Raw genomic sequence first — 27772 nt, 5'->3', positions numbered from 1 at the left:
ACTTGCATGTTTTTAACTCATTAGATGTCAATTGGCTGGCCAGTTTGTGTAAATATAATCATAATCTAATATTTTTATAATTTATAGGACGTGAAAGGGGAAAAAAGAGTAAATATTTAGTTTTTTTGGGCATTTTACTTCAATTAAAAATGTGCTTTAGTAAATTCAAAAAGGTTAATATTCAGTTTTAGCAAATTTTTACATTTTAAAACAGTTATCAATTTTCTGAAAAAATAAAAATAATTCTTGTGCCATCAATGGCATTGAAATCTAATATTTGTATATGTTATTTATATTATTATTATAAATTATAAATGGACTTGACTTTTAATCAGAAAAAAAGATCTAAAAAATATATATATGCAGCTTTAATGACAATCCGACTTTTATTTTGAAAATCTTCCATTGTAGCACATAGTTGGCAAATCACGATGTTAAAGCGACACCTGAAACGGAGCAAAAAGCGTGAAGCGATGACGCGTCCATTCGCCAGCGCCGCTATCCGTCATTCTACCTTATCCCATTAGCCCCACAAAAAACAGTCCCTGGGGCCACGAAAAAAAGACAAAAAAAGCCACAAAACCGGCTTTGCTTTGCGCTTTTATCCCTGGCGGCTTTGTTATTCCAAGTTACCTGAGCTTAGCAAGATGTGAACTGCGCTGACCTGCAGCCATTTTGTTTTGTGTACACTACACCACACTACACACACACAAACACACACACACACACACACACACACAAAAGGGCCTTATTCAAACAAGCCAGTCGGTTAAAGTAGAGCGAAAAAAGATGAAACGGAAGCTTCTGGTTTGACAATTGACGATAAAAAAATAAATTAAAAAAAACATAGCCAAGCTTTTCTGGGAAAAAATGGATGAGTCCATTTTTGGTGGATATTAGGGGTGACAAAATAAATTCCAGATATCTATCCTTATCATAGTTTTTAATACTTTTTAAAAATGCCCACAGAAAATATATGTAATCAAAAAAATAAAATTCAAGGTTCGCAGGGGGTGCTGGAGCCAATCCCAGCCAACTCTGACAAACAACCAATCACTTATAGCTCGGAACAAGTTAGCATACATATAGCATACAATTACCCACACTTTTGGGGGGGATATGGGAGGAACAAGGTTCGCGGGGGTGCTGGAGCCAATCCCAGCCGACCCTGACTCCGTGGCCAGCAATCACTCATAGCTGGGAGCAAGTTAGCATACAATTAGCCTACGCTCCATGTTTTGGGGGATGTTATAGGAACAAGGTTCGTGGGGGTGCTGGAGCCAATCCCAGCCAACCCCGATTCTGTGGCCAGCCAATCACTTATAGCTAGGAACAAGTTAGCATACAATTAGCCTAGCCATGTTTTGGGGGATGTGGGAGGAACCCTTAACCCGTAACCCAAGTCCACCTGGACTCAAACCCTCGACCTTAGAACGCTGCGCCAGAACAGAAAAAAAAATATGACGAATCCAACTTTTTCTTTGTTGGGCCGTGAAATGTGATCAGGGGAGGGTCGGCCCAAGTTTCAGTGGCCAGCGGAAAGCGGGACCTGAATCCAATCCAAAGAGTTCTCCCGCTCCAGCGCCGTCGCCGTGGAGACGGCGGGCGCTAGGAATGCGCGCCACGGGACAAAGTTGATCGGCGCCGGCCGGCCGGCTGAGGCTAAAGCAAAAAAGCACGGATGCTCGCTGGCGCTGGTCAAAGCCGCTTAAGAAATTCCCCGCTAGCTTTATTCGCTCACCTGTCGGTTAACTTGCGGAATGACCAATCCATTTGCTATCTACTACGGTCTTTAGAGGTCACGAGAAGGTCACGTGAAGGTCGGAAGGCCAAGACAATGGCCCTCAGGCTAGTTTTGACGTTAGGGCTAGCACCGAGCTAAAGCTACATTGGACTGGGGTTACTTGGAAGTTAGCACTAGCACCGAGCTAAAGCTACATTGGTTTGGCCTCGTTAGCGGCCCAAAAACAGAAAGTCAGACTGAAAAATAACTTTTTTGGCACCAGACATCCATTTTAAAGAGATATTTTATCTCAAAATGAGAGACAAATCACAAACATGATCAGGAAACCAATTCAAGTTGGCATGCTAACATAGCAAGGCCTGCTAGCAACATTATCTTGGAACCAAATGAGTTGGAAAGCTAATCTTGCATGTCATGCTAGCTATTGTAGATGAGTGCAGTGTAATGGTCCAATGAACAGTCAACTAAAATAGTTTGGCAGCAAATGTTCCTAAAATAAAATGGTTGCCAAAAATTGTAATCCAACAAGGAAGAATGAGTCGGCAGATTAAGCTATCCTTGAGCTAGCGCTAGTGATAATAGTCAGGCGACAACGTCAAGGTTAGCGATAACGTCTCGTCCGTTTGGACTGGCTGTGTTAAATTTGGGCCAAGTGATTGGACAGCCAATGTTGCGATTGGACGCCGACCTTCCCAAGACGCGACCGATCGTGTTTGTCGGCCGGGAGAGACAATCCTCTCCTATCAATGTACCTCTGATAAGCACTTAGCGTAAGCATGGGGATTAAGCAAAGAGCCCTAAGCGGGCCGCACAGATCTGGGATTAGCCGACAATAGGCCGACCGATCATCCCGACCGTTCATCCGACTGTCCGTCCGTTTGTCCGCTAAGAGGCAAACAAACTAGCGTTAAAACAATTGGGATTGGGAGTTCTTCAGTACTTTTTGCTTGAATTTAAAAGGCTCGAAATCCTCTTTTCCTTTTTAAAAACCTCTTTAACGGGCAATGTCACCTTACTTTTGTTGCTTAAAATGATATAAATAGCGTATTTTAAGGATTATAAATCCGTTTTTTTTCATAGTTTGGGGCGGAATAATATGTTACGTGGTTGCCAGGCATGTCAGTTATGTAAGGTTATTATTTTGTACACTTATTCGGCCTGTTGTTGTCTATTTTATTTTAATTTGAAATTGTCTTTCAAGATGACATGATCAAATACATTTCCCTAAAAAAAATGTGATTTATACTCCAATGCGACCCATATACGTTTTTTTTTCCTTCTTAATTGTGCAATTTTTGGCGTTTTATAGTCCACCAAATACGGTAATGTTCTTTTTTTAAGATTCTTATTAGCCATAAAAGTGGAGATACAATAAAATATAAAATAAAACATAACAAAAATTAAAATAGATATCAATTGGATGGAATATACTAAAAGTATAGCTTAAATAATAAAATAAATAAGACATAAAATACATATAATTTAGAAAAACTATGATTATATTCAAAAGATTTTGTATTTTATTATGAAAAAAAAGCTAAATATTCACTTTTCATTTTACACATTATTTTTTAGGTTGATTTAATAAAATATATACATATTTTTAGACATAAATGGGGGGAAAAGTACTTTGGAATTTGCATGTATTTGAAGGAAAGTCAAAAGTAGGTCACGTCATAACAAGTAAGTCACGTCAAAAAAAGTTGATTTGTAACAATCCCACTGGAAATAATTGACGCCGGAAAAACGGAAAAAAAAAGGAAAGACAGACGTGACAAACGAGCGCGTCTCGCTAATCCGCCCGCTCGTAAAACAAGCGCGTTGTTGGCCACGGCGGGCGGGGGAAGGCCTTGGCCGGGACCCCCCGCCTTGGTAAACATAGCCACCCACCCGAGAGGAAGCGCCCCTTTAGCCCCCCCCCGAAAAGAAATTTCGCACGAGTATCTGGTGAGGAATCTCCACGCTCATAAATACTGCAAATGTGTTGAGTTGGATTCTTAACGCGGGTCACGCTTGGTCACATGGAGACAAACCATGGCGGCCCATCCACTGAAATACGTGGAAGGCGTCCAATCGCGTTGGACAAGATGGCAGGTTTTGGTTGAATTTTGAAAAGACAATAAAATGCTCATTTAATTCTTTAACGTGTGTCTGCATGAATTTGGTTTGTGTTTTTGGAAGAATAAAAAGAAAAAAATGTTTGTGCAAAATGATGTTTTTGGAAGAACAAAAATAATTTGTGAAAACTGATAGTTAAAATCAGAATAAAAAATTATGACTAAGATTTGATTCCCGATTTAAAAGCAAAAAGCTCAAAACAATGAGCAAAAAAAACATGTCAAAACGTATCTAGTATATCATTATTTTCTCAAAAAAAAACTTCCAGGCCCACACAATCCATTTTTTATGTGCTTGTGTCTCCCCAAATTGTGGTTTGGGACAAAATAGTGGAGACAAGAAGACCCCAGAGTGATTTTTCTTGGCCCGCCACCAAAACCAAAACCATGACCTCATCCTGCTGACTGGAGCAAATCAGGAAAGAAACAGTTTACCCATTCATTCATTTTCTCAACCGCTTATCACAGGGGGTGCCGGAGCCCATCCCACTCTTCCAGCTAAAACCCACACAAGCCAGGGGAGAAATTACAAACTCTACACAGTGAGGACCCACCTGGGATCAAACCCATGACCCCAGAGCTGCGAGGCCGACATGCTAACCGCCCACCAGGGCGATCGTGGAATGAATTTTCTTAACTGGCTAGCATCGCAAAAATATTTGTAAAATATCCGTAAAAACTTGGTAGAATGTATGGGTCCGTTTTAAAATAAAAAGCTAGCGGCGGTCAGAAACTTTGGCGGAGTCGAGTCGGCCACACGGGGAGTGTTTGTTTCGGGAGCTTCCAAAACAAGCGCACAAAGTGGTCGGCTTGGGCTTGGGGGTGGTTGGGGTTGGTTGGGGGTTGGGCGCCCGAGGAACTCCTGGAATTCCAACACCGCTTATTTTGGAGCTCAACGGACGTTAACCCGTCGGATGCCGGATGCCGCCTTCCGAAAGGCCAAAAAACGTTGATGGATTGATTTTAGCAATCTGCCCCGAAATGCCAGAAAGGGCACCGACTCGGGTTGCATAATCTGGAAACCACAGGTGTCAAAGCGGCGGCCCGGGGGCCAAATGTGGTCCGCCGCATCATTTTGTGTGGCCCGGAAAAATTGCCATTTTTAATCATTTTTTTTCCTGTTTTTGGTTCAAAAATCATTTTGTAAAGTATAAAAATATATCAAAAAGGTCAAATAAACATTGTTTTAGATCTATAAAAAACGGAATATTCAGGGCTTTTAATCAAATTATTTTTTTAAATCTAAATATTATTGTAATTTTTAAATCCATTTTTTCTGTTTTTATTTCAAAAATCATTTTGTAAAATCTAAAAATATATTTAAAAAAGCTCAAATAAACATTGTCATCAAATTAACATCCAAACACTCTGTGGAAGGCGGAGCAAGAGTTAGCCTCGCCCCCTCCACAACGACAACAATATAGTGAAGCAAGCATTGTGACTCACCGGTTTCCTCCTCGATGGAAAAGACCCCCAGACCGGATCCTCCCCGGATGGAGTAGCGTATCTCCCCGTCGCGTCCCTTGTCGTCGTCCTGGGCGGCCATGGTGGCCACCAGCGTCCCCACGCCGGCATCCTCCTTGACCAAAGCCTTCTCGGCGAAGGAGCGGAAGAAAGGCCGGTGGAGGTTCTCGTCCACGTCCGCCACCTCCACTTCCACGAAGCAAGTGGACGACAGGGACGCCGGCTTGCCCTTGTCCTTGGCTTTGGCCGTCAGGTTGTACACCTGCCGGCTCTCGTAGTCCAGGGCTCGCGCCAGGCGCACGGCGCCGCTGGCGCGGTCGCACTCGAAGGTCCCGTCGCCGTCGTCCGTCAGGCCGTAGCGGACTTGACCCGAGGGGCCGGCGTCGGGGTCGTGGGCTTCCAGCCACGTCACCACCGCGCCCACGGGGAGGTCTTCCCGCACTTTGACGCGGTAGTTGGGCGGCACGAATTTGGGCGGGTTGTCGTTGACGTCGTCCAGGACGATACGGAGCGGCGCCACCGATACGCGTTGGGGTTCGCGCTCGGCGAGGTCGCGTGCGGCGATCTTGAGGTCGTAGACGGGGCGGCGTTCGCGGTCCAGCGCCGCCATCACCGTCAACACCCCCGACTCGGGGTGGACGGCAAAGTGTTGGCTCCCGCCCAAGATGGAGTAGCGAACCACGCCGTTCTGGCCCGCGTCTTTGTCCGTGGCGGCCATTTGTAGGATCTCCGTGCCGGGTGGTGCGTCCTCGCCGATTTCCCCTTGGTAAGAATCCTGTAAGAACCGCGGGCTGTTGTCGTTGGCGTCCAGAATTTTCACATCTAGCAAACGCGAGGCAGACTTTTGCGGGATGCCCAAGTCGTACGCCGTCACGTTGAGCGTATAGCGGTCTTTGCTCTCGCGGTCCAACGGCGAGTAAACCGAGAGCCAGCCCGTCTCCGTCTCCACCACGAAGCGGTTTTCGGGGTCCCCGCCCGAGATTACGTAGACCAGCATCCCGTTGAAGCCGCCATCCGCGTCTAGGGCGGACAAACGCGCCACGCGGGCGCCGACCGGCACGTCCTCCCGGACTTCTACGGCGCCCGGGAAGGAGTCGGCGAAACGTGGCGCGTGGCGGTTGACCGAGTGGACGTCGGCGAAGGCGTCGTCCGGTTCGGACGCCGGGCGGATCTTCCCGCCGCGTAGTAGCTTCTCGGCTAGCGCGGCGGCTACGCCGGTTTCGGCGCACTTGACTTGCACGGGCGTGCGGGCGGTGATGACCGTGACGTTCATGGACATGGGCGGGGTCTGGCGTTCGCCGTCGCTAGCCACGATGCGGAGAGCGTGGAAGGAGGTGGCGGCCGCCGCGCCCTCGCTCAGCGTCTTCTTGAGGGAGAGCACGCCGGAGTTGGCGTTGAGGTCAAAGAGGTCGAGTTGGTCACCTGATCGGATGTAGTAGCGCACCAGCTGGAGCTCGTCGGCGTCGATGGCCGACACGGCGGTAATTTGCTCGCCCACGCCGTGGTCCCGGGGTACGGTCACCTGGCAGTCCACGTTCTCGAAGGCCGGGTCGTTGTCGTTGAGGTTGTTCAGCGTGACGGTGAGGACGGCCTCCGACTCGCGGCGGAACGGCGAGCCCCAATCCGAGGCCCGGATCTTCAGGGCGTACACTCGCGGCATCAACTCGTAATCCAGCCGCTCCGACGTGCTGACGGCGCCCGTGAAGTAGTCGATGGCGAAGGGCGCCGGCTCGGGGTCGGCCAGGCTGTAGGTCACGTAGCCGTTCTCGCCGCGGTCGCCGTCCGTGGCTTTGACCGTAGCCACCAGCGTCCCCACGGGGGCGTTCTCGTCCACGCCGGCCCGGTACGACGTCCGCGAGAACTCTGGCGCGTTGTCATTGACGTCCAAAACGTCCACCAGGACCGTGGTCGACGCCCTCCCGTTGTCGGCCGTCACGCCCAGCCGGAAGCGGCCTTCGCCGTTGGAGCGGACGGGCCCCACGGTGCTGATCATGCCGGTGTCCGGGTCGATGGCGAAGGTTTCCGACTTGCGGTCCAGGGCGTAGCCTAGACCGGGCCGCCCGGGGAGGGCGCTGACCTTCGCCACGGGCGTGCCGGGTGGCGCAAACTCGCTGAGGTTGCCTCGGTAGACGGTCTTCTCGAAGATGGCGGGCGGCGGCTCTGAGCGGGGCGGGGCAACATGCACCGACACCACGGAGGAAAAGCGTGGCGGGTCACCGTCGTCTCTAGCCTGCAGGGTCAAGTTGTACCCAAAAGGTCGGCTTTCCCAGTCCACGTCCTCTGCCGCTTTGATTTGAAACTCCTTACTTCCAGGTTTGCTCCTCGCCGTTTTAAAGTGTCTTAACGGATCGCCCGCCACGATAACCAGCGACGCCACCTCGCCGCCCGGCCCCGGATCGGCGTCCTCTACCGTCACCAGGGCGTAGACGGGGTCCGGGTCGGCGCTGGATGGCGCTAGGGCCAACGCGGTCACCACCGGAGCGTACCGATTGGCCCTTGCCACGCGCACGGTCAACTTGGCGGTGCTGCTGAATCCGCCGCTGCCGTAGAGCTTCATGCCGCGGTCCTCGGCTACGATCTCCAGCTCGTACAGCGGCGTCTCGCCGTAGTCCAGCCTCCCCGTCAGCGTGACCACGCCGCTGGTGGGGTGCACGGCGAAGGCGTCGGTGCGTTGGCGGAAGCTGTAGTAGTACTCCCCGTTGGTGCCCACGTCGGCGTCGGTAGCCGTCACTTTAGCCACGCTAGCGCGCGGGGGTGCATTCTCCGCCAACGTGACGCTATACGAGGTCGGCGAAAAGAGCGGTCGCAGGTCGTTGGTGTCCAGGACGCGGACGTCCACCCGGGCGCGGCACTCGGCCTGCCCGCCGCGTTCCCAGGCTTTGACCGTTAGCGAGTAGCGGTCGCGCACTTCCCGGTTGAGGATGGCAGTGCTGCCCCCTTTGGTGCGGATGCGCAAGAAGCTAAAGTCCCCCAACAGGTGGTCCTCGGCCTTGAAGAGGTTGTCGTCGTCCCCGGAGACGATTTTGTAGCGGACCTCCCAGGCGGGGTCGTCCAGGTGGACGCCCATCTTGAGCGGGCTCTCCAGGTAAGTCTTGGCCGCAGAGTTCTCGTAGATGGTGGCGTCGTAGGCCGGGCGCGTGAAGCGCATGGAGGCGGCCGCGCCCCATGCCCACAATAGCAGTGAGGTCAGAGGGGTCAGCGAGGTCAACGGATGCGCCCGTTGCCTCGTCATCGTGTCGTTGGGTTGCCCCTCGCGGTATCGCCTGTGAGAAAAGGAACATGGCGTCGTCAGGTAAAGCTCAGTAAGAAGATAATCCATGACAAACGGGTCATCCATGGGTAAATACGTCTTTAAATTCATGTTTTTTTGTAATTTTTGTTGTTTTCAGATTTTCAACAGGTGCAAAATAGTCAAAATAGACTTTTTTTTAAATGCAATCATTTTAGTGTTTTATTGAACATGTTTTGAATAAGGTTTTGTTTTTGTCAGTATGTTTTAATGAGAAAAATAGCATGTAAAATGTATAGTAAATGTTGCCTTCAGTGTCAAAGAAAAAAATCTGAAAATCAATTCTCTGCCTGATTTTTTTGCCATATTTTTTTCCATAAAAACAGGAGAAAATATTAATCCTGTTATTATACAATAAAAAAACAAAGGAAAGAAAAATAAATATTGCCTATTTATTAACAAGCTAAATTTAATTTCTAAAGAATATTTCTTTCTATTCTCTTTAAGAACTGCAAAAATCACTTATTCTTTCCATAATTTTCAACTCTAATTCTTTTAAAATTTCAAACAACAAAAAGGGAGAAAACTGCAAATATTAAGTTTTATATATTTTTGCCCCCAAAAATATATAAAACTGCAAATATAAAGTTTTATGTAAGTTTTGCCCACAAAAAAAATGGGAAAAACAAAAAAAAACTGTGATTTATTCCTGAATAAACTGCCATTGATATCGATATTGATCAACTTCCAATCCATTTTGACAGACCGGTCAAAATATTTTGGACGTGCATCGACGTCAATGGCATCCAAAGACTTAATTCTGTCACCGTGCCAACGGTTTCATTTTTTTTTCACAAGCTGGCATAGCACTTTTACAGCTGCGCGGGGAGATAAAGAAAACGGCGCTATCATGGTGGCATAATTGATGCATGGGAAATGGAATGCATTTGCATAATGGCGTGTGTACGCAACGCTGCTTTATGAGCAATTTATGCCGCGCGCTCATCAAGCCGCGGTGCGCACAAACCAATCGAGCGCCATTCTCTCACGCACACACACTTACACACACACACACATCAGGACCGGATGTGATGCGATCGCTTAATCGTGATACGCTTCGCCGCCTTTTACAAAGTACTCGTCGCTCCGGAAATTGGAATTTAGCACCGCGCAGAGTCGAGGAAAATCTAGCAAATGTGTGCCTTTTTGCCCCAAATAAGTATTTCTTGCGACTCCAAAAAGTAGCGCTTGATCCACATTTTTGTTTGATTTCACGTTAATTAACTTTGTAGTGTTTTGGGGGTTTATTTCTCCAAAAACAATGGAATGTGATCTTAAAAACAACAAGAAGTGACGAAAATAAACAACAATAACAAAACAAAAAACTGCAGATATGACCCTAAATTAACAGTAATGACTCAAAAAGCCCCGCCCCCCTAAAAAATAAGGAACGGACCAGAAAATCCATCAGAAAGTAAGAAATAAAAAAAACTAATTAAAAGCAGGAAGTGAACTACAAATCAATAAAACTACACTTGAACTTCAATTGCCAGGAAGTGACCTAAACTCAAGAATAAGTGACCCCATAATGGTCCTAAAATCAACAAAACGTGACTTCCAAATGGCCTAAAATCAACAAAACGTGACTTTCAAATGGCCCAAAATCAGTAGTATGTGATCCAATGTTTTAATTTTTAATTTACCAACCAAAAAAGCAAAAGCATTTCCTCCAAAATTGTATTATTCTAGTAAACATAGTTTGAATTCACTTATAAACGTACTTATTAATCTGCTATAGCATCAAAATATAATGAGAACGATACATACAATAGCATAATCATGTTATAATCGTGATTTTAAAGTTGTTTTATTTGACCCAAAATAATCACTCGCCCTATAAAGGGTTAACAACGGTTTTATAGGACTACTTGGGCTATCTTTCTTCCATATTTTTATGGCTATCGCTTTCAATGGCAGGAAATGAGTCAAGAAATCACGATAATAATAAAAAAGGTGCAGCATTTCCCCGTGAATATTGCGATTAATCGCAGTTCACCTTAAATGTGAAATCGCATAGCCAGCAGGTACAAAAGAACCATCTGCTATTGCTCGTGGGCGACCATTGTGAAGAAAGCGATAGAGAAAAAAGGCAAAGTTCGGGAATAGTAGTTGAAACCAAAGGGATTGCGGAGCCTCGCATAGAAACTAAACCAATAAGAATCCCGTTTCTCTCGCTTTTGAAACGGTTTAGATCTTTATTATTTTAAACTAAAGTAAAGCGTTTAGGGAAAAAGTCTTTCCAATTTCCAATTCCCATCCCCCAACCCTGAACACCTCATGCAACAAGCCGAGCGAGGAATTCCTTCCAAACGCATGGAAAAACGGGCTTTTATTCAAACAGCTAGGACGAAGATCCTCGTCGCGATTTCTCTACAAATAAAGTATGTTATAGTTAAGACTAAGCCTTATCTAAACAACGACGTGATTTCGTCCGCGGATCCATAAAAGGCGAACTGACGCACAACTTTTCCCCCACTTTATTCGGGGCAAAAAAATGCAGGCAACGGGACTAGTTTGAGACATTAAATACAACACGTACCTTTGTTTGCCTCTTCTAAATGAGGCTTAATTCCGAAGTTTTGGAGGTTTGCTGTGTACTTTAGTTAATCCAAATGTCGGCATGGTGGTGCACGGAGCTCCCACTAGCTCGCCGATTCTCCATCTGGTGGAGATTCCGAGTCTCCCTCTCACCACTTTCCTCGCTCGCTCGCTCGCCGCCTCCGCCGCGGACTAGAATCCTCCGCAGCCTGTGGGAGATCAATCCGCGCTGCGCAAGGCCCGGAACTACTTGTGTGCCTCCAAGAAATGAAGAGATTTCACCGCACGTATTCTTTTGCCAACTTTCTATATTTTTTGACGTCTTAAAAATATTTTTTATATACTTAGATTCATTTACATCACCAAGCAACGTTCCCAATGGACTCCTGTCAGGTAGTTGATCTTAACAAACAGACTAAGACGCAAGTTTAACATAGAAACACGGTTGTTACAAGCTAATGTTGAGTTTGGCATTGAACGTCGACGTAATTGTTCAAGATAGACGGCCAATTAACTTGAAATGTGACTGTAAAGCAAGTGTTTCATAATAAAGAGACGCTTAAATGTCATGTGAAGACCGTTGAACTACGTCAAGTTGCTAATGAAACGTAAGTTCACTCAGCTAAGCTTTCTAGCACATACCGTTATTTTTGATAGCCGCCAATTTTATAACTGAGCCAAAATGGCGAATTGTAACAGATATTTCCAAACTGTCTTGCATTATGAACACGTTGACCGTAACTTTACTGCTTAACCTTTAGACAAAACGCGCTACTATGTCGTAATAGACGAATATTTGTTTTCCCCAATTAAGGTTGTTAAAAGCACATTCCGTTATTTTTGACAGCCTCCATTTTCTACCTGCTTTGCGGAGCCAAAATGGCGAAATGTAAAAACGATTTCCAAACTATGTATTAGGTTATACCTTTCGACGAAACGCGCTGCTATGTCGTAATAGACGAATATTCGTTTTCCCCAATTAACGTTGTTAAAAGCACATTCCGTTATTTATAATAGCCTCCATTTTCTAACTCGTTTGTTGAGCCAAAATGGCGAAATGTAAAAACAATTTCCAAACTGTCTTGCATTAATGAACACGTTGACCGTAACTTTACTGGTTAACCTTTCGACGAAACGCTTTACTATGCCGTTATAGACGAATATTTGTTTTCCCCAATTAAGGTTGTTAAAAGTAGCCTTTTTTTTTGAAAGCAGACATTTATCAGGTTGCCCTTGAGGGCATTAAAAAGCCCACACCTGCTGCCTGAGTAATGGCTGTGACCTCACACATTCCTCCCTCTTATTGCCATAAGTGCACAACTCGTGTATACACTACCGCAGCAGCTTTATTTACACTGTCTAAAACATTTACACTACATGTAAAATGAGACGTGTTTGCTTCAAAATTTAAAACAGCTCACAATATTTTATGACATCTGTAAAACACATCTGCCGAGATCCCCCAAGAATAAAGAATTACAGAACATTGTAAACCTTCTTTTTTTTTAGTTTAAATCTGTTGTGAAGGCGCTTCAAGCAGACATTTTGAGAAGTAGGCGGCTCACAGGAGATTTACTTGCTTAAGTAATTTCACACTTGATGGTAGGAAAGCTCTGGAGATACAACAATTTGTATACAAGCCTGTTTTAAAGTCGTTTTTCCATAAAATCTAACTTTTTAGTAGACAGCTCTGATTTTTGCGACCATGAAAACGTCAAGCTTTACCTGCAAATGTCAACACTATTTAGTTGCGCTGTCATGGAGTTTTCTCCCAAAAAAATGTAGAATATTTTTCACACTGTGAGTTGCTTTATTGCGAATTTAACAATGGAGCCACTAAATTATGCATTTTTACAGGTGAACGAGCATGGTTAAATTGCAAATGTTTCCTTCATTTATTTAGCTTAGCGGCTCAGTGCGCCACTGTTATATTGCATTTTTTTCTGCTATGTTACTAACTAGATGCTTTTTTTACAGGTGCTGTTGACTTGTTGTCGACGGAAGACAATTCCTGCCACAAAAAAATTAAAGAATTGAAGCCTAACCATTGGTGGTAAGTCACATTTTACAAATATTGATATTCATCTGCTACTAGAGGCTGATATGTTAGCTAGTAATAAGCACTGAAGAGATTTTATGTCTGGCACAAGTTCAGAAAAACAGCCATAAGTACTTTAACAGATGTTTTTCTAGAAAAAAAAATGTACTATGCTGTTAGCTACATCGATGATGTCATGCTAGCACACTGCTTGTTAGTAATAGGCAATTTAGAGATTTCAGGTATAGTAGCACTTTGAATAAACAAGCTAAAACTAAATGAGGGTGCTTGACAGTTGTATTTTTTTGTAGAAAAAAAAATGTATATATACTGTATTAGCTATACTAAAGCTGCTGTATGCTAGCAATGAGATGATTGATGTTTGGCACCACTACAGAAGAACAAGGTAGGTCCAACCACATGTGTTTTGATAGATTTTTGTTTATATTCAGCTAATTTAGGAATAAATAGAACTTTGCTTACATCCCATTTTAAACAAATTGGACGTCCATTGCCGTCAAAACCACTGAAACTCGATTATTGGCAATACTGAGCTACTGGGTAATCTCTTTAATTATTTAGCGCTTATTGCTATGCCGTCTTTTCTTGATTCATTTAATATTGCGATTGATTCATGAATTCGAATGTCTGATTGGCGCACGATCATTCAACGCCGACCCTCCCACAAGGAGATAAATACACGCTTCTCCATCTGCCGGCGTCTTTAACCGACAAATTTATTGGTACAAGTTAAATGCGACGTCGCCCCGCTCGACGGCACAAAATGGAGCCGGGCCAGCCGGCCGGCCGGCGGTCTGGCGCGTGAATGCGGCCGGGCGCTCGTTAAAAGGACATTTGCCCGCAGGCTGCGCCATTGCGACCAGACCTTGCGGCCTTTTAGTTTGCACAAATTTTCGTCTTTTCTCGATCTGGAGCCGCCTGTAAAGATTTAATTGAATTCAGGTCAGGTGACGCCGCCGGCCGCTTCCCGGGCTTTGATCCTTTGGAGCGCCGTGGCCACGTCCCTCCCGCACGCCGTCTCAGTAGACGACGCCGCCACCTCCCCCTTCTTTTGCTTTCTGGCCAAAGCACAGGAAATGCTGTATTAACTTGTGACAGTGAGCAGAAACACTTGAGTCCCGGGTGGCTTTTTTTTGTTTGGAATAGCTTAATGACCACGATTAGCGTAAAGTCATATTGCTCTCTGATGGATTTGGTTGAAAACTAGAAAAAAATGATTTGGAGGAGGATATTATGTCTTGAAAAAGTATTTTTTTGAATAGTCGGGTTGCAAAAAAGCCATGATAAATGCTTACCATGTATTATTTTAAATTTAAATAAGACAAATTGTATTGTTGCTCAAAAGAGTGATACGGTATCATCGTGAAATGAGTAATTTACGCCATGACTAATTTCTTCAGTGAGACAGTGTATTTTTTTAATTTCAAAGGCTAGGCGATCTAACAAAAGAAAAAAATTGTGACAACATTCATTTTCAACACCGCTTATCCTCGTCAGGGCACGTTAAAACATAATTAAATTAAATCAACAAAGCCCCCCAAAAAGATAAAAACAACTGCTGCTATTGTGCAACTTGGCAGACATGTTATGACAGTAAGATATCGTCCGTAGTAGAAGTCAAACTGAAGCTTTATTGCTTAAAGTTGTTTTTGGCAGTGTACAAAGAACTTTTGATTGATGAAATGTGTCACTCAACTCTTCACCGAAATCCACCCCGAGCGTTTTTTTGACACGGTGTCGTAATAAGAGTCCACTTCAGAGTTTTTGATAGTATTTTTTAAAAAGGAGGGCTCGCATAACAAGTCAATCCAAAGGGATTCCGCTAGTTTTCTTTTGTCTGGCATGCTGAGTTAGTTAGGCTCAGCTTTTCACAGAGAGACTAATGTCTTTAGCCGTTCCTCGCCCGCCTCCCTGTAATTTGAAACTTGAACCTAGAATCAGGAGAAAAAAAAGGAACAACTTGTGGCTCGCTTTCCAATTGCATTTGAACTTTAACGTACAGACGGATTGGTGGAAATACTTTTAGATAACGTTAATGGAGGTCCAAAATGGGCTGAAATGTCACAGATTCCAATTCAATCCTCTTTAAGTTGTCAATTGAAATGTGTTTGTGGCTCCTAGGCGTCCAATCCATTTGAACTGGGATATTTGGCATTGAATTAAAGTGTCTTTTAATACATTTCACTGTTTAAAAATTATATGTATCTGCTGTATGTATATATATGTATCTGGACAAACTTTAAATCACAGGTGTCCAAGTGGTGGCCCGGGGGCCAAATCTGGTCCGCCGCATCATTTTGTGCGGCCCGTCAAAGTCATTGATGAGTGCCAACTTTCTGTTTTAGGATCAAATTAAAATGAAGTGTATAGATGTATATTATATTTCCTCTTTTCTCCTTTTTAAATCAATCATTGTCATTTTTAATCCATTTTTTCTGTTTTTAGTTCAAAAATGATTTTGTAAAATCTAAAAATATATAATAAAAAAAGCTGAAAAAACATTGTTTTAGATCTATAAAAACTGAATATTCGGGGCTTTTGATCCAGTTCATTTAATCAATTTATTAAAAAAAATCTAAAAATTATATCTAAAATGGCCACATAAAATCAAGTTGACGCAAACCCAAGTCTGACACCCTTGCTTTAAATGAATAACTAAACAAAAATTTCATAGGGACATATATATGCAAATAGAACTGAATATGTCAATAAGAATGGTTACATACATAAAAGCTATCGTCAAAAGTTGACATGTGTAAAATCGAAAAAGTATAAATACCTCAGAACTGAAATAACTTTTTTAATGACACATTTCATGTTTTTATTCATGTACTATATATTTCTTTGACTTTTAGTAGGGAAGTTGTCGTTTCTGATGGGGGGGTGCGGGGTGTTCACGCACCCTTACACTCGATTTATTTACTGATTTATGGAAAATAATAAAGAATTGAACGCTCTCCCGCCATCAGCCCAAGAGAAACAGCTGCGCTCGGAAAAAAAGTCTGCGGCAAAAAGGCAGGAGATTACAAAAAGCAGAGAGGAAGCGGCGCTAATTAGCAACAACAAAAAAGGACAAATAGATACACGCCAACCTGTTTAGACGTAATTGCCTTTTTTCATTCTACGCGGCGCCATTGCAGAAGAAATCGATACACAGAGACGGCCAGTAACTGGCTTGAGCTGTTGCCGACGGCGATAGACGTCCAATCTAGGGAGGACACCATGAATTGGTGGCCAGCCAATGGATGGGCACAAGGACAACTAGTCACTTATACATAGAGCAACTTAGCATAACAATTAGCTTAGCACAGGGGTGTCAGACTCGCTTTAACGTCAACTTTATTCCATTTTAGATATAATATTTAGATTTTTTTGAACTGGATTAAAAGCCCTGAATATTCTGTTTTTTTTATAGATCTAAAACAATGTTTATTTGTGCTTTTTTATATATATTTTTAGATTTTACAAAAAAAATAACTAAAAACTCAGAAAAAATGGATTAAAAAATCGACTATTATTGATTTAAAAGGTGAAAAATCAGTAAATATAATATACATCTATACACTTCATTTTTGATTTTATAACAGAAAGTCGGCACTCATCATTTACTTTCTCGGACCGCACAAAATGGTGCGGCGGACCAGATTTGGCCCTCGGGCCACCACTTTGACACATGACTTATACCTAGGGCACTTTAGCATACAATTAGCTTAGCATGTATGTTTTTGGAATGTGGAATGTACCTCGAGAAAACTCACGCAGGCCCTGGGAAGAACCTGGATTTGAACCCAGGACCCGCAATGCGAGGCGGACACGCTAACCACTAAACCATTGTGCTGCCCTCATCTTTTGAGTTATCATTCAGAAATTGAGGCAATATTAGCAGAAGTAAATGGTAGAATGATAATAGTCGCTATGGGATGTTATGACGTGGAAGCGTTGTCGAGGTTACGCGGTGAATATTAAACACGCGTCGACCGCCGCATAAGAATCAGCCGCTGGTTAAAACGCAGCCGAGGGAAGCGCCCAATCGCGTGCCTTCATTTAGGATATTAATAAGGAATCTAACAGAATATTGTTTCCAGCTTGCGGCACTTTAAAAGTCACCGGCGTGGTTCGACGAGGAGATCAAAGATTGCTAAATGAAAGACGGCGAGGGGGAGACCGTTCGTTTTAGCGACCGGAGAACAGGGGGGAGGCTGTCAAAGTAATCCCGCCATCTTAATTTTGGGAGTTTTTTTTTTCTTTCCCTCTCTAATCACCTCCCGTCTCGAGAGTCCCGATGAAGCGGCGCTGATTGACTGGCCGGCCGCCTGCCAGCCCGGGGGGAGTTCCTATCTTTCCAGACGCCGCTGCCGCCGCCGCGTTAAACACGTAACCGCTGGCCGCCATGTGCAATCCATTCAGGGCCCTTCAACATACAAAATCCGCCGGGAATGACGTCATTTCGCACTTTTAGCCCGTATAAAAGTAGTAAAAGTTAAGTCGCCATTTGTTTCATCAATTTGTTCATTTTTCTGAACCGCTTATCCATACAAGGGTCATAGGGGGTGCTGGAGCACCCCAAATCGGTGTTAAAACAGGAGAATCCATTATAGATAGGGTCAGGCAATTTACAGTGTTGAAGTAGTTAGCCTAGCATGCATGTTTTTGGGATGAAAGCGGAGTACCCGGAGAAAACCCACATAACCCCGGGAGAACAATCAAACTACTCAGTAAGGACCCAACTGGGATCGAACCCAAGACCCTAAACCTGTGAGTCCAACGCGCTAACCAAACTCTGACCAAGAATGAAATGTTAGCCATTAGCATTTTTTCCTAATCTCCCTAATGTCTTCTGATTTTCATTTTATATCACACTGCCCTGACATTGATATTTATGATGTAGTCTATTTCCCCCACCAGTCATTTATTATTTATTTTTGTGTGTGCGCCCCCCTCCCCTCCGTGGCGCTCAGCCCTAATCCCACGTAAATTGTGTCGGGATTATACACAAAAGGCACATTTTGGACATGGATTTTCATGGATGGATTAGCAAAGCCTGGTAATAGAGGCCCGCCATTGTGGAGAAACGCCGGTCACGCTAACGTCGCCGCCGCCGCCGCCACCGTCCCTCCTCTGCCACCCGTCGAGGCGGGATGGCTTTACCGTATCAGACGCAAACACGCGTCGGCGCTTTTGCACGCTCCAAAAACAACATTGGGGGTCGTGTCTTGAAGACAACCAGCCGGGAAAGCATCCTTTTGTTACGTTTACACGGATGAAAGTGCACTTGCAGTTATTTAGAGCTCCATTTTTTTTATTTCAGAAAATAAAAATCATCATTTAAAAAAATAACCTGTGTACTCGTTACTCATATTCAATTAGATTCAGCAAGCGGAATAAATATGTATGCTATCATGCTAATTTTTCAGGCTCCGGCACCCCTCGTGACCCTTGTGAGGATAAGCCAAAATCTTTTCCTAGCCAAAAAAAAATCAGTTTTTTTACCCTTTTACTACCGACATTTAAAAAAATGAAAAATAGATCCCCTCCAAGGTCGTTTTGTTGTTGTACGATGATCCCAAAAGAGGAAAATGAGCAAAAAAACGCTTTTAAAGCATGTCAGCGCTCTCATTGTAGCACGGCTAAAAAGGGATTTGGAAGCGTTTGAATGAGTTTGGGCGTCACATTTTTTTTTTGTTCTTCTGGCCGTTGACCAAAAGGCAACATGGCGAAGAGCAGGCGGCGTTTAGTGGAAAAGAATTTAGCGTTGAATTTAACATTGGTCCTTCCGAGCCAAGTCCATGTATTATGGATGGATGCGCCTTTGCGACTTTGCTTATCTAAAAGCCACTTGCTGTGATTTCCTCCACTCGGGGGAATCCTCCAGCGCCTCACAAGTCAAATCGCCGCCGGGATTGAGTCAAAGAACCTTCAAGGAGAGCGCCGTTTCAGCCAGCACGAGCGCCAAGGCGAGCGCCAGCGCGTGACGGGAATGACGCCTCCGCGTCCTTCACTACAGCTTTTAAAAAAAAAATCTTATAACGTCACCGCTTTCTTAACTGGATGCGAATGTACATTGGACGTCCATTGTCGTCAATGGCAGATCATTTATCCAATTAGGATGCTCTGTTTTGTTCAGGTCTAAAAGATGCATTTAAACTAAATATTTAAAAAAAATGAAAATAAATAGAAAAAATACTTAAAATTTTTCATTTTCTGAATTGGAGGGGTCGTGGTGGGGGGGGGGGGTGCTGGAGCCTATCCCATCCAACTTTGGACACCAGGCAGTCAATAAAAAGAAATACTATTTTTTCAAAACTGTTTAAAATATAATATGCAATGTTATTACTAATCATGGATTATATTATATATACATATAATTATTATAAATCATTCTTGAACCGTTTATTTCTGCATATGAAAATATATTTGTGTGCTTAGCTTTTTTTTATTATTATTTTTAGCATCCTGATTTTCTATTCGGGATGGTCCGGTGGAGCCAGTGGTTAGCAAAGCGGCCTCACAGCTCTGGGATCCGGGTTCAAGATCAGGTCAGTCCACTTTTGTAAAGTTTTCATGTTCTCCCTCCTTGTGTAGGTTTTCTCTGGGTACTCTGCTTTCCTCCCATATCCCAGAGACAGCCATGCTAGGCTAATTGTATGCTAAATTGCCTCTAGCTATTAGCTATTGGTTGCTTGTCTCTTTGTGCTATGCGATTGGCTGGCCACCCATTCAGGGTATTCCCCTACCTGTTGCCCTTATTTAGCTGGGATAGAATTTAGCACCCCCATGAGCCTAGTGAGGATAAAGCAGTTCAGAAAATGAATGAATGATTTTTCTATCCGATTCAATTCTTGATTTGACATATCAGCCGAGAGGTACTAAAGCGAGAGGTCAATCAAAAATAAGCGTCTCTTCCCCCTCAAGGGATCTCATCCCGGAACAATTTTGTCATCGTAATAAGCCAGTAAATCTCCGGAACAGCCATTTTAACGGGCCGCGTTGGCGCCGGCCAGTAACGGGCCCGCGTCGGCGGCGTTCATCAATTTTTCACGGGCGTTTGCTTCTTTCTGCCGTTGAGCTCCGAAAACGCCCGTAGAGAAGAAATGTCAACATGGCCGCCGACAGACAGCGTCATCACGTCTCAGCGGGAGACCGGGCGCAAACTCGCCGCCGCGTTCCCATTTTTGTAGTTCCCGTCAACTCGGCGTTCGTCAAAAAACGAGAAAAAGTCAACACGCCAAAAAAACGAAAGGACTAAAATAGACCGCCGGAATAAAGTGCTGGTTTTCATAGGGATGGGGAGGAGTTACATTTTCTGGTAGAGGGGAGGAGCCTTTCCTTTTTGACAGTTTACCAAGCTAAAGCTATTTTGTTTGTTGTCGGGTCAAAACCACAACATGGCCCACACGTATTGATCCAAAAGCCCCGCCCCCTCGTGGGCCCCCCTGCGGCGAAACGTCAACCTTGAGCGCCTTGGCCTGGAAGACGCCGCCGGCGCGTAAGATTAGATATTCGCTCCGGATCTGACTGATTAATTTATCCGGCCAGCCACGGCACCGCGCTCGCTCTCGGATGTTTTGACGGCCGGGGATTTAGCCGCCTCCCAAGCCAAATGTCAATCATCTGGCCATGGTTGATGAGGTTTTATAACAAAAATAACACAATTCGAAGTCGTTGCCGGTTCGATTCCTTCCAGAAACATCTAATTATTGACAAAAAATAACTTGAGTTGAGTTACGGGTCACTTTTAGGGCTTTTTAGGGTCAATTCCTATTCGATTTTGGGTATTTTCTTGTTAATTTTTACTTTTGCTTGGGCACTTCTTGTATATTTTGGGTAATTTCCTGGTAGCTTTTTTAGGAATTGTTAGTTTCGGACAATTATAGTTCACTTTCTCTTCTTTTGGCTTTATTTTCTATCTTCAAATGAGTTCAAATACATTTTTCAACATTTTTTACAACCTAATTCCAATCATTAATTCAACAAATAAAAATAGAAAGACTCCACAGGGGTATAAAATTTGACATTTCATGTCTTCCACCCAGTCAACAACTAATGGAGAACATAATACAATGTAATGTATAATTTTATGACCACCAGCCCCTCCCATTCCAAAACAAGGCGTGGCTTCTCAATCGTGCAAGAGTGGAAAAAAATATGCGTCTTAATAGATTGTTAACTTCCTTTCTTCAGCCCAACTCACTTTAAAAACTTTTTAGATTGGAGCACCGGCTTATTATTGCGAGTGGACGCCGCAGGTTTGTCACCTGCGCGTCTGGTCCCGTTCCCACTCCTTGTGCTATCAAGGCTGGCGCAGGCGGCGCTTGTTTGAACAGCCTAATCCCCGCCCGCCCGCCCGCCCGGGTTTTCCGCCGTACTTCAAACGCGCCTCCGCCATCGGACGCGTCCCCCTCAGCCAAAAAACCTCGCTAACGCGGCGCGAACAAAAAAGGAAAACAAGCGTCGGGTCGGTCTTTCAAAGGCCATCGGAAGCCGCTTGATGTTTTAAACGGTGTTTTTTCGCAGGCCGGTCGGAGCGCCTTTCCCGCCCGCCTTTATCGCTCTTGACCTTTTCAAAAGGGACGTCCGAGTCAAAGCGCGGCGTATAAAAGCAGCGCGTCCGTATCGATCACGAGAAGGTCACGGGCGGAGAACCGCCGCGCCGGAGGTGGCGCCCGTCGGAGGCAAAGCTCGGAATGGCGACGGAGGCTTATAAACTTCAAATGTTTCGGCGCTTTGCGGCGTGCCTGTCGAGAAAAATGTGCGAGCGTGACTACAACAAATAGCAGCGATTTGTTCAGCGTGTCAAAGTCAGGTTGAAGTCGTTTTGCACGGGAAAGTCATTTCCCACTAACAAGGCAATAGTCATTCACTTTAAAAGGAAGAAAAGTGCAGTAATCCCTCAAATATTGCGGTTTATGTAGACCAGACATGACACTAAATAACTGTAAATATTCTTTTTTTTTTAAAGGTAAATATTTTTAGGGTGATTTTTTATGCAGAAAAGTAAATAAATCAATATATATAATAAAGTAGGTTAAACATGCAATCTCCACACAATAAAGCCCCAACTGGGATTGAACTCACGACCCCAAAACTGTGAGGCCAAAATGCTTACCACTTTACCAACGCGCTGGCAACCATAAATATTCTTCAGGAAAAAAAAACGTAAATGTTTTTAAAGCAAATTTGTATAAAAGGGTAATATTTTCATTAGATTTTAGTCAATAAATCAATATACAATGAATGAAATATCCAATTTTCAGATGTCAAGGGCACAAAAACACTTAGTATCTGCGTCTCAACGTTAAAAGCCGCTTTTTGTCTCGGTGTCACCTTTTTATTTTTTCCCCCATCATCCTCATGGCGAGCGCGCACGTCCCTAAGTTAGGATGCGTGACTTATAATCAGCACTAAAATATTCATGAGCTACCATGTTTATTTCAGTACACCGACAAGTCATGAAATTTGCACGGCCCCGGCGGAAAAAAAACAAGGGAAAACTCCATCCGCGCCGCCCAAACTTGTCCGTCACGGCTCGTGGCGACCGCTCAAAAACATATCAAGATAAGGTGGGAATATTCCTAGGAGGGAGGCGGGGCTGCACTCGACACGCCGTTATATTAACGTCAGCGTTGATTTGGTCTGCCCGCCGCCATCGCCGCCTTCGCCGCCATTGCCACCTCGAGGGTGACTTTAGTGAATTCCTTAGATTGGACTTTGCTGAGCTGCAACCCGTCCCAAAAAGCGTGAAACACATTTTTAATCACATTGGGGCCGTCGGCCAGGAAGTCCGAGTCGCTCCCCGGAAAGGCGTGCGTATAGATTTGACCGCTTTTTTTATTTTTTTTGGTGTATTCATTCACTGTGCATATTTTTCTCGGACTTGAATAATTCATGGTTGCGTATTTAAGAGTTCCTTGGAAGAAAGTGCGTTAGCCATCCATCATCTGGCCGGCCACAAGCTAGACGCCATATGTGAGCTAACACGGCAAAATGATTTTAGGATAATAGGCGCCGTTTTTCACCACGTGACAATGTTTCAAATTTCCTTATTAAACACCTCTTGGATCCATTTAAAGTTTGGGACATTTACAAGTATTACAGAAAATCCTCCCATCCTGTAACAGTGTATTTAGCCAAATTTTATAACAGACAATTGCTCGAGATTCATTTCCAGAAGTGACGCGGTGTCCTAGTGGTCAGTGCCTCCGCCTCGCAGTTCTGAGGTCGAGGGCTCAATCCCAAAATGGTCCTTACTGTGCAAAATTTATGTTTTTTCCTTCCTAGGGCTCATGTGGGTTATCTCTGAGTACTCTGCTTTCCTCCCATATCCCATAAACAGCCATGCTAGGCTAATGTTATGCTAACTTTCCTCTTGCTATTTAGCTATTGGTTGTTTGTCCCCTCGTGCTTTGCAATTGGCATGCCACCCATTCATGGTGTCCCTCACCCGGTCCCCTTAGTTAGCTGGGATAGGCTCTAGCACCCTCAACGGTTGAGAAAATGAATAAATATCCACAAGGTAAAGATAATGTTTGCCCCTATATGATTATGCCCAAGCCACTTCAATTCACTTTATCAGTCCTTCGTAACCAAATGTAGGACGGTTGTCAATTATTTTTGGGAATAAAATCCAGCCGTGGCGCGTCGCTATCTGCAAACGACAGCCCGTAATCTCTACGCAAACAAGCGTCCGTCCGGAAGCGGCGATATGCTAGGCGCGCTCATTTCAAGGCAGGCCTAGCGTGAGCGCATTTTCTTCAGGCGCTTCTGCCTGGAAAGCACATCTGCCTTCGACCAACCAATTCCGGGCTTACGACAGAGGTGTGGGGGTGCTGGCAATTAGCCGCTATTCGGAGAGGCAATTAGCGAATGGAAATAGATTGCGCAGCCAGCACTAATGAAATCACACACCATGCCAGACCTAATTCGTCATGTGTTACGTCGCTATAGCTTTTGCCATTTTAAGCTTTTACGCTTTTATTCCCATTGTTTAGCTCAAAACAACTTTACAATACTGGTCTTGGTCTCTGGATTTTCTGGTCTTGTTTGGGTATCGGTCAGGGTAGTGGCGGGTTTTGAATTTCAAACGATAAACACCGTAAAGTCGATTTTGAGGTATTTAGTTGCCACGAGACATCCAATTTGTTGGATTCTGACTTCATTTTGAGTGGGCGGGGCAAATTAACATTAGCTAATGACTTAAACGAGTGCCCGAGAAAGGTCAAATAAGCACATTTTACTTGGCGAGAAATGTTCATCTAAAATGGCTTTTGTTGTTCCTCGGGTTCCGCCGGCCCGCCAAGAAAATGAGCTCAAAGCGCCGCTACAACGTAAGCGTGAGTCCGCATTAATGAACGCGTCGTGCTAACGAGCTCAATTTGTCAGTCCTAAAAAGCCCCGCCGCTAGGCGAATAGCGCCGCCGCCACGCTAGCCCCGCCCCACCTCGGCTTTCCCGGGAAGCCAGTTTGACCTTTTTTCCAGCCTCTCCGGGTAAAATAGCCGCCAATTGCCCGACACCTGCGTAGCGCCGTCCGAGTTTATTTGCATGCGTACGTGCTGGGGAGCTTGGTGAATTGACTGCGGGTGAAAAAAACATGAATTTTCATTTGGCGCATGGTTTGCTAAATGTAAATAGACAGTCAGAAAAGCAGCTCCAGTTAATAAGTGGCTCATTTATGGGCGAATGGAGAATAGAAGCTTTTTGTGTTTTGCAATAATGGGATTTTGTCGGAATGAAAATTGCTTATTATATTTAACCTGTTGATATACCAGAGCTGGGCGATATTAAATGTTTAATATGAGCTTTTAAAATAATTTTAAAAATTGTGAAAAAGTGAATTTGTGATAAGTGAAGTCGCAATAATTGAGGGAATACTGTATTACGTCTAATGTGCAGAAATCCAGATATAAAATCATTTTTTTATACATTTAAGATCCACAAAAATATAAAAAAGTAAAGCCATTGTCTGGCAGTCAAATGGATTTTAAAAACTGTATTTTTGTTGTTTTTTGCTAGCTACAGATTTGACAAAAACAGCAAATCTCTTGATAATTGCCCAAAAAATTGAAAATAACATTTTTGACATTCTCTATCTCTGCCTAACATTGGGAACAGAAATCTTTTTAAAAGCATCTTGTACTTTTTCATAAATCCAAATGCTTTTTTCAGGGTAAAAATGTAAGAAAAACAGCAGATAGCGCCAATCTGGCAACCCAAACAACAATCAATCTTATGGATAATAACTTCTACAACAACAAGGGGGAAAAAATGGCCCAAAAGTTATGACAATGACAAACAGCCGCGCAAAGTTGCCTCCCAGAATCAATTCCAGACTGTCATTTTTATAAAAAAAATAAAATAATAATAAAAAGAAAAGAGTAATTCAATTTATTTCCCTTCCACTTGAAAACATCAATACATAAATAGAAGTCTTTTTTTTCTTCTTCCTCCAAATATTGAAAATGAAGAATGCCATTTTGATTGTACCTGTATTTTTCTTCCAGTCAAGAGAGCGCCATCTTTGATAGTTTTCTTTAATTAGGATAAAGCTCCAGTGAGCTTTCATTTTCCCGTCACAGCATCCGACGTTGGCGTTAAATCAAGATCGCCGCCGCCAGCTCTTTTATTGGCCAGCGTTACCACCACGGCAGATGAACTCCCCCACTCGCCCGTCCGTCCGTCCGCTAGATAAATGGACGGCGAGCCCAAGGGAAAGCGAGCGGGCACATCAATGGCCGTAAAAACCACCGTTTTTTGTCAATAAAATGAACGCAATCCACTGAGGCTCATAAATACTCCAAAGAGGCTATTTTGCGCTAGAAAGGACAATTCAATGAGACATCACCACGGCCTATTAGGTTGGGCTTAGTTTTTGGTTATTTGTCTTGAGTGGGTTACACATCGGGCTCGCAGTTCTAGGGTCTTGGGTTCGATCTCGAGTATGTCCGAGCTGTGTGGAGTTGGGTTTTTCCCAGGTACCCTGCTTTCCTTCCACAGCATGCATGCTAGACTAAGCTAGCTATTTGAACACTCTAAATTGCCTAACCTACCGGTGTCAAAGTGGTGGTCCGGGGGCCAAATTTGGCCCGCTGCATCATTTTGTGTGGCCCGGGAAAGTCAATGATGAGTGCCGACTTTCTGTTTTAGGATCAAATTAAAATGAGTATAGATTTATATTAAATTTCCTGATTTTCTCCCTTTTAAATCGATAATTGTCATTTCTAATCCATTTTTTGTGTTTTTAGGTCAAAAAATCATTTTGTAAAATCTATAAATATATTTAAAAAAGCTAAAATATATATTTTTTCAGATCTATAAAAAAACGGAATATTCAGGGCTTTTAATCCACCTATTTTAATCCATTTACCAAAAACTCTGACACCTATGGTCTAACCCTTGCTCTGATTGGTTGTCATTTGACTCCTTATGCTTTGCCATTGGCTGGACAACCATTAAAGGTTGTTAGCTAGGATATGCTCCAGCACACTCTACGACCTTTTCAGTCTCTACCTTTGAAAAGTCACTTTCTGAAGTCATTTTGATGATCTTTCTTGGTCCATTTGGAATGGTCTTCAAGTGGCTTTTGTGTTGAAAGCATTTTCCGTCAGCCATTCATCTTCTTACATCATCTCTATTTTTTTCTTCTTCTTCTTTAACGCAGGCAGGGCGTGCCAAGGACCACGATGACAGACTTCTCCCTTCCCACACTTCAAATCAAAATTGAGACAGAAATAGCACAAGATGCTCCTCATTCATTCCAAGAGGTAAACAAAGACTTTATTATATTAAGCCATTTTCCTTCATATCGGCCTGAACAAAAATCCCACAAAAGCTACTCTTTTCCGTAGTTTATATTAGCAAAACCAGCTTATCCACCCACTTCAAATGGATCGAACCCGAATATAATAATAATCCGCGATATTACATATTTTGCATTTTTATTTCTATCTTTTATGTTCCTCTGGCCAGAAAAATCTGTCAAAATCCATCTGCCGTCCAATTGGAGTTGAAGTCCCGCCTCGTCTAAGCACTAATTAAGTCTCTCCTAATATAATTCACAGTGTAATTAGAGTTATTTGTCATCTGAATATTAACTGGCGCATTTGTCTTTTTTTTAAAGCGTCTCGTTTGCCAGATCAGCAATGACGACGTCATAAAGCTTCACTTACAACGCCATCGTTAAAATCCTGCCAATTACGACTTTTCGGGTTAAATCGCTACGTGCCAAAACGCTAAAACGTTTTAACAATAATAAAAAATGTGGATGAGTCGACTTTTTATAGGTCAAATGACGCTAAAGGTAAAAAAAATCCCAAACTTTTTAGCCATATATTATTCCTAACTGTTAGAATATGCACCTGGGCACGGCTATTTCCAGAAGCCCCGCCCCCCGCCGCCAAAAGTTAAGGCGCCATCCGCAAAAAAAAGCTGAGATAAACATCTTTCACTATTGCCTTTAAGGAAGAACATCAAAGCAGACGGAAACGCGGACGGCCATTTTGCACCTGCGCGCTTTTCCTGTTGACATTAAACGCAACGCTCGACCTGCGCCGCCGCCTCGGGGGA

The 27772-nt window shown here is 43.9% G+C and overlaps 1 protein-coding gene and 1 long non-coding RNA gene across 3 annotated transcripts in view; one reads left to right on the top strand and one right to left on the bottom strand.

Moving 5' to 3' along the window:
* Positions 1-11318, bottom strand: part of fat1a (FAT atypical cadherin 1a) — a 46295-nt gene extending 34977 nt beyond the window's left edge. Inside the window, exons 1-2 of the mRNA XM_077719762.1 lie at positions 11154-11318; positions 5308-8588 (exon numbers count right to left, since the gene is read on the bottom strand). Coding sequence (XP_077575888.1) covers positions 5308-8557 — 3250 coding nt within the window. The 5' untranslated portion in view covers positions 8558-8588; positions 11154-11318. The remainder of the gene's footprint in view (positions 1-5307; positions 8589-11153) is intronic.
* An 80-nt stretch (positions 11319-11398) lies between these two features.
* Positions 11399-26970, top strand: LOC144198634 (uncharacterized). Of its 2 annotated transcripts, none has more exons than XR_013326757.1 (4): positions 11399-11545; positions 13130-13205; positions 19661-19747; positions 26868-26970. It is a non-coding gene; the product is annotated as an uncharacterized LOC144198634 (long non-coding RNA). The 2 variants fall into 2 exon arrangements; XR_013326758.1 differs by having other exon boundaries at positions 26872-26964.
* Positions 26971-27772: the final 802 nt, after the last annotated feature.

Source organism: Stigmatopora nigra, chromosome 6, assembly GCF_051989575.1.
Source record: "Stigmatopora nigra isolate UIUO_SnigA chromosome 6, RoL_Snig_1.1, whole genome shotgun sequence".
Lineage (NCBI taxonomy): Eukaryota > Metazoa > Chordata > Actinopteri > Syngnathiformes > Syngnathidae > Stigmatopora > Stigmatopora nigra.
This window is presented reverse-complemented; position numbering and strand designations above follow the sequence as displayed.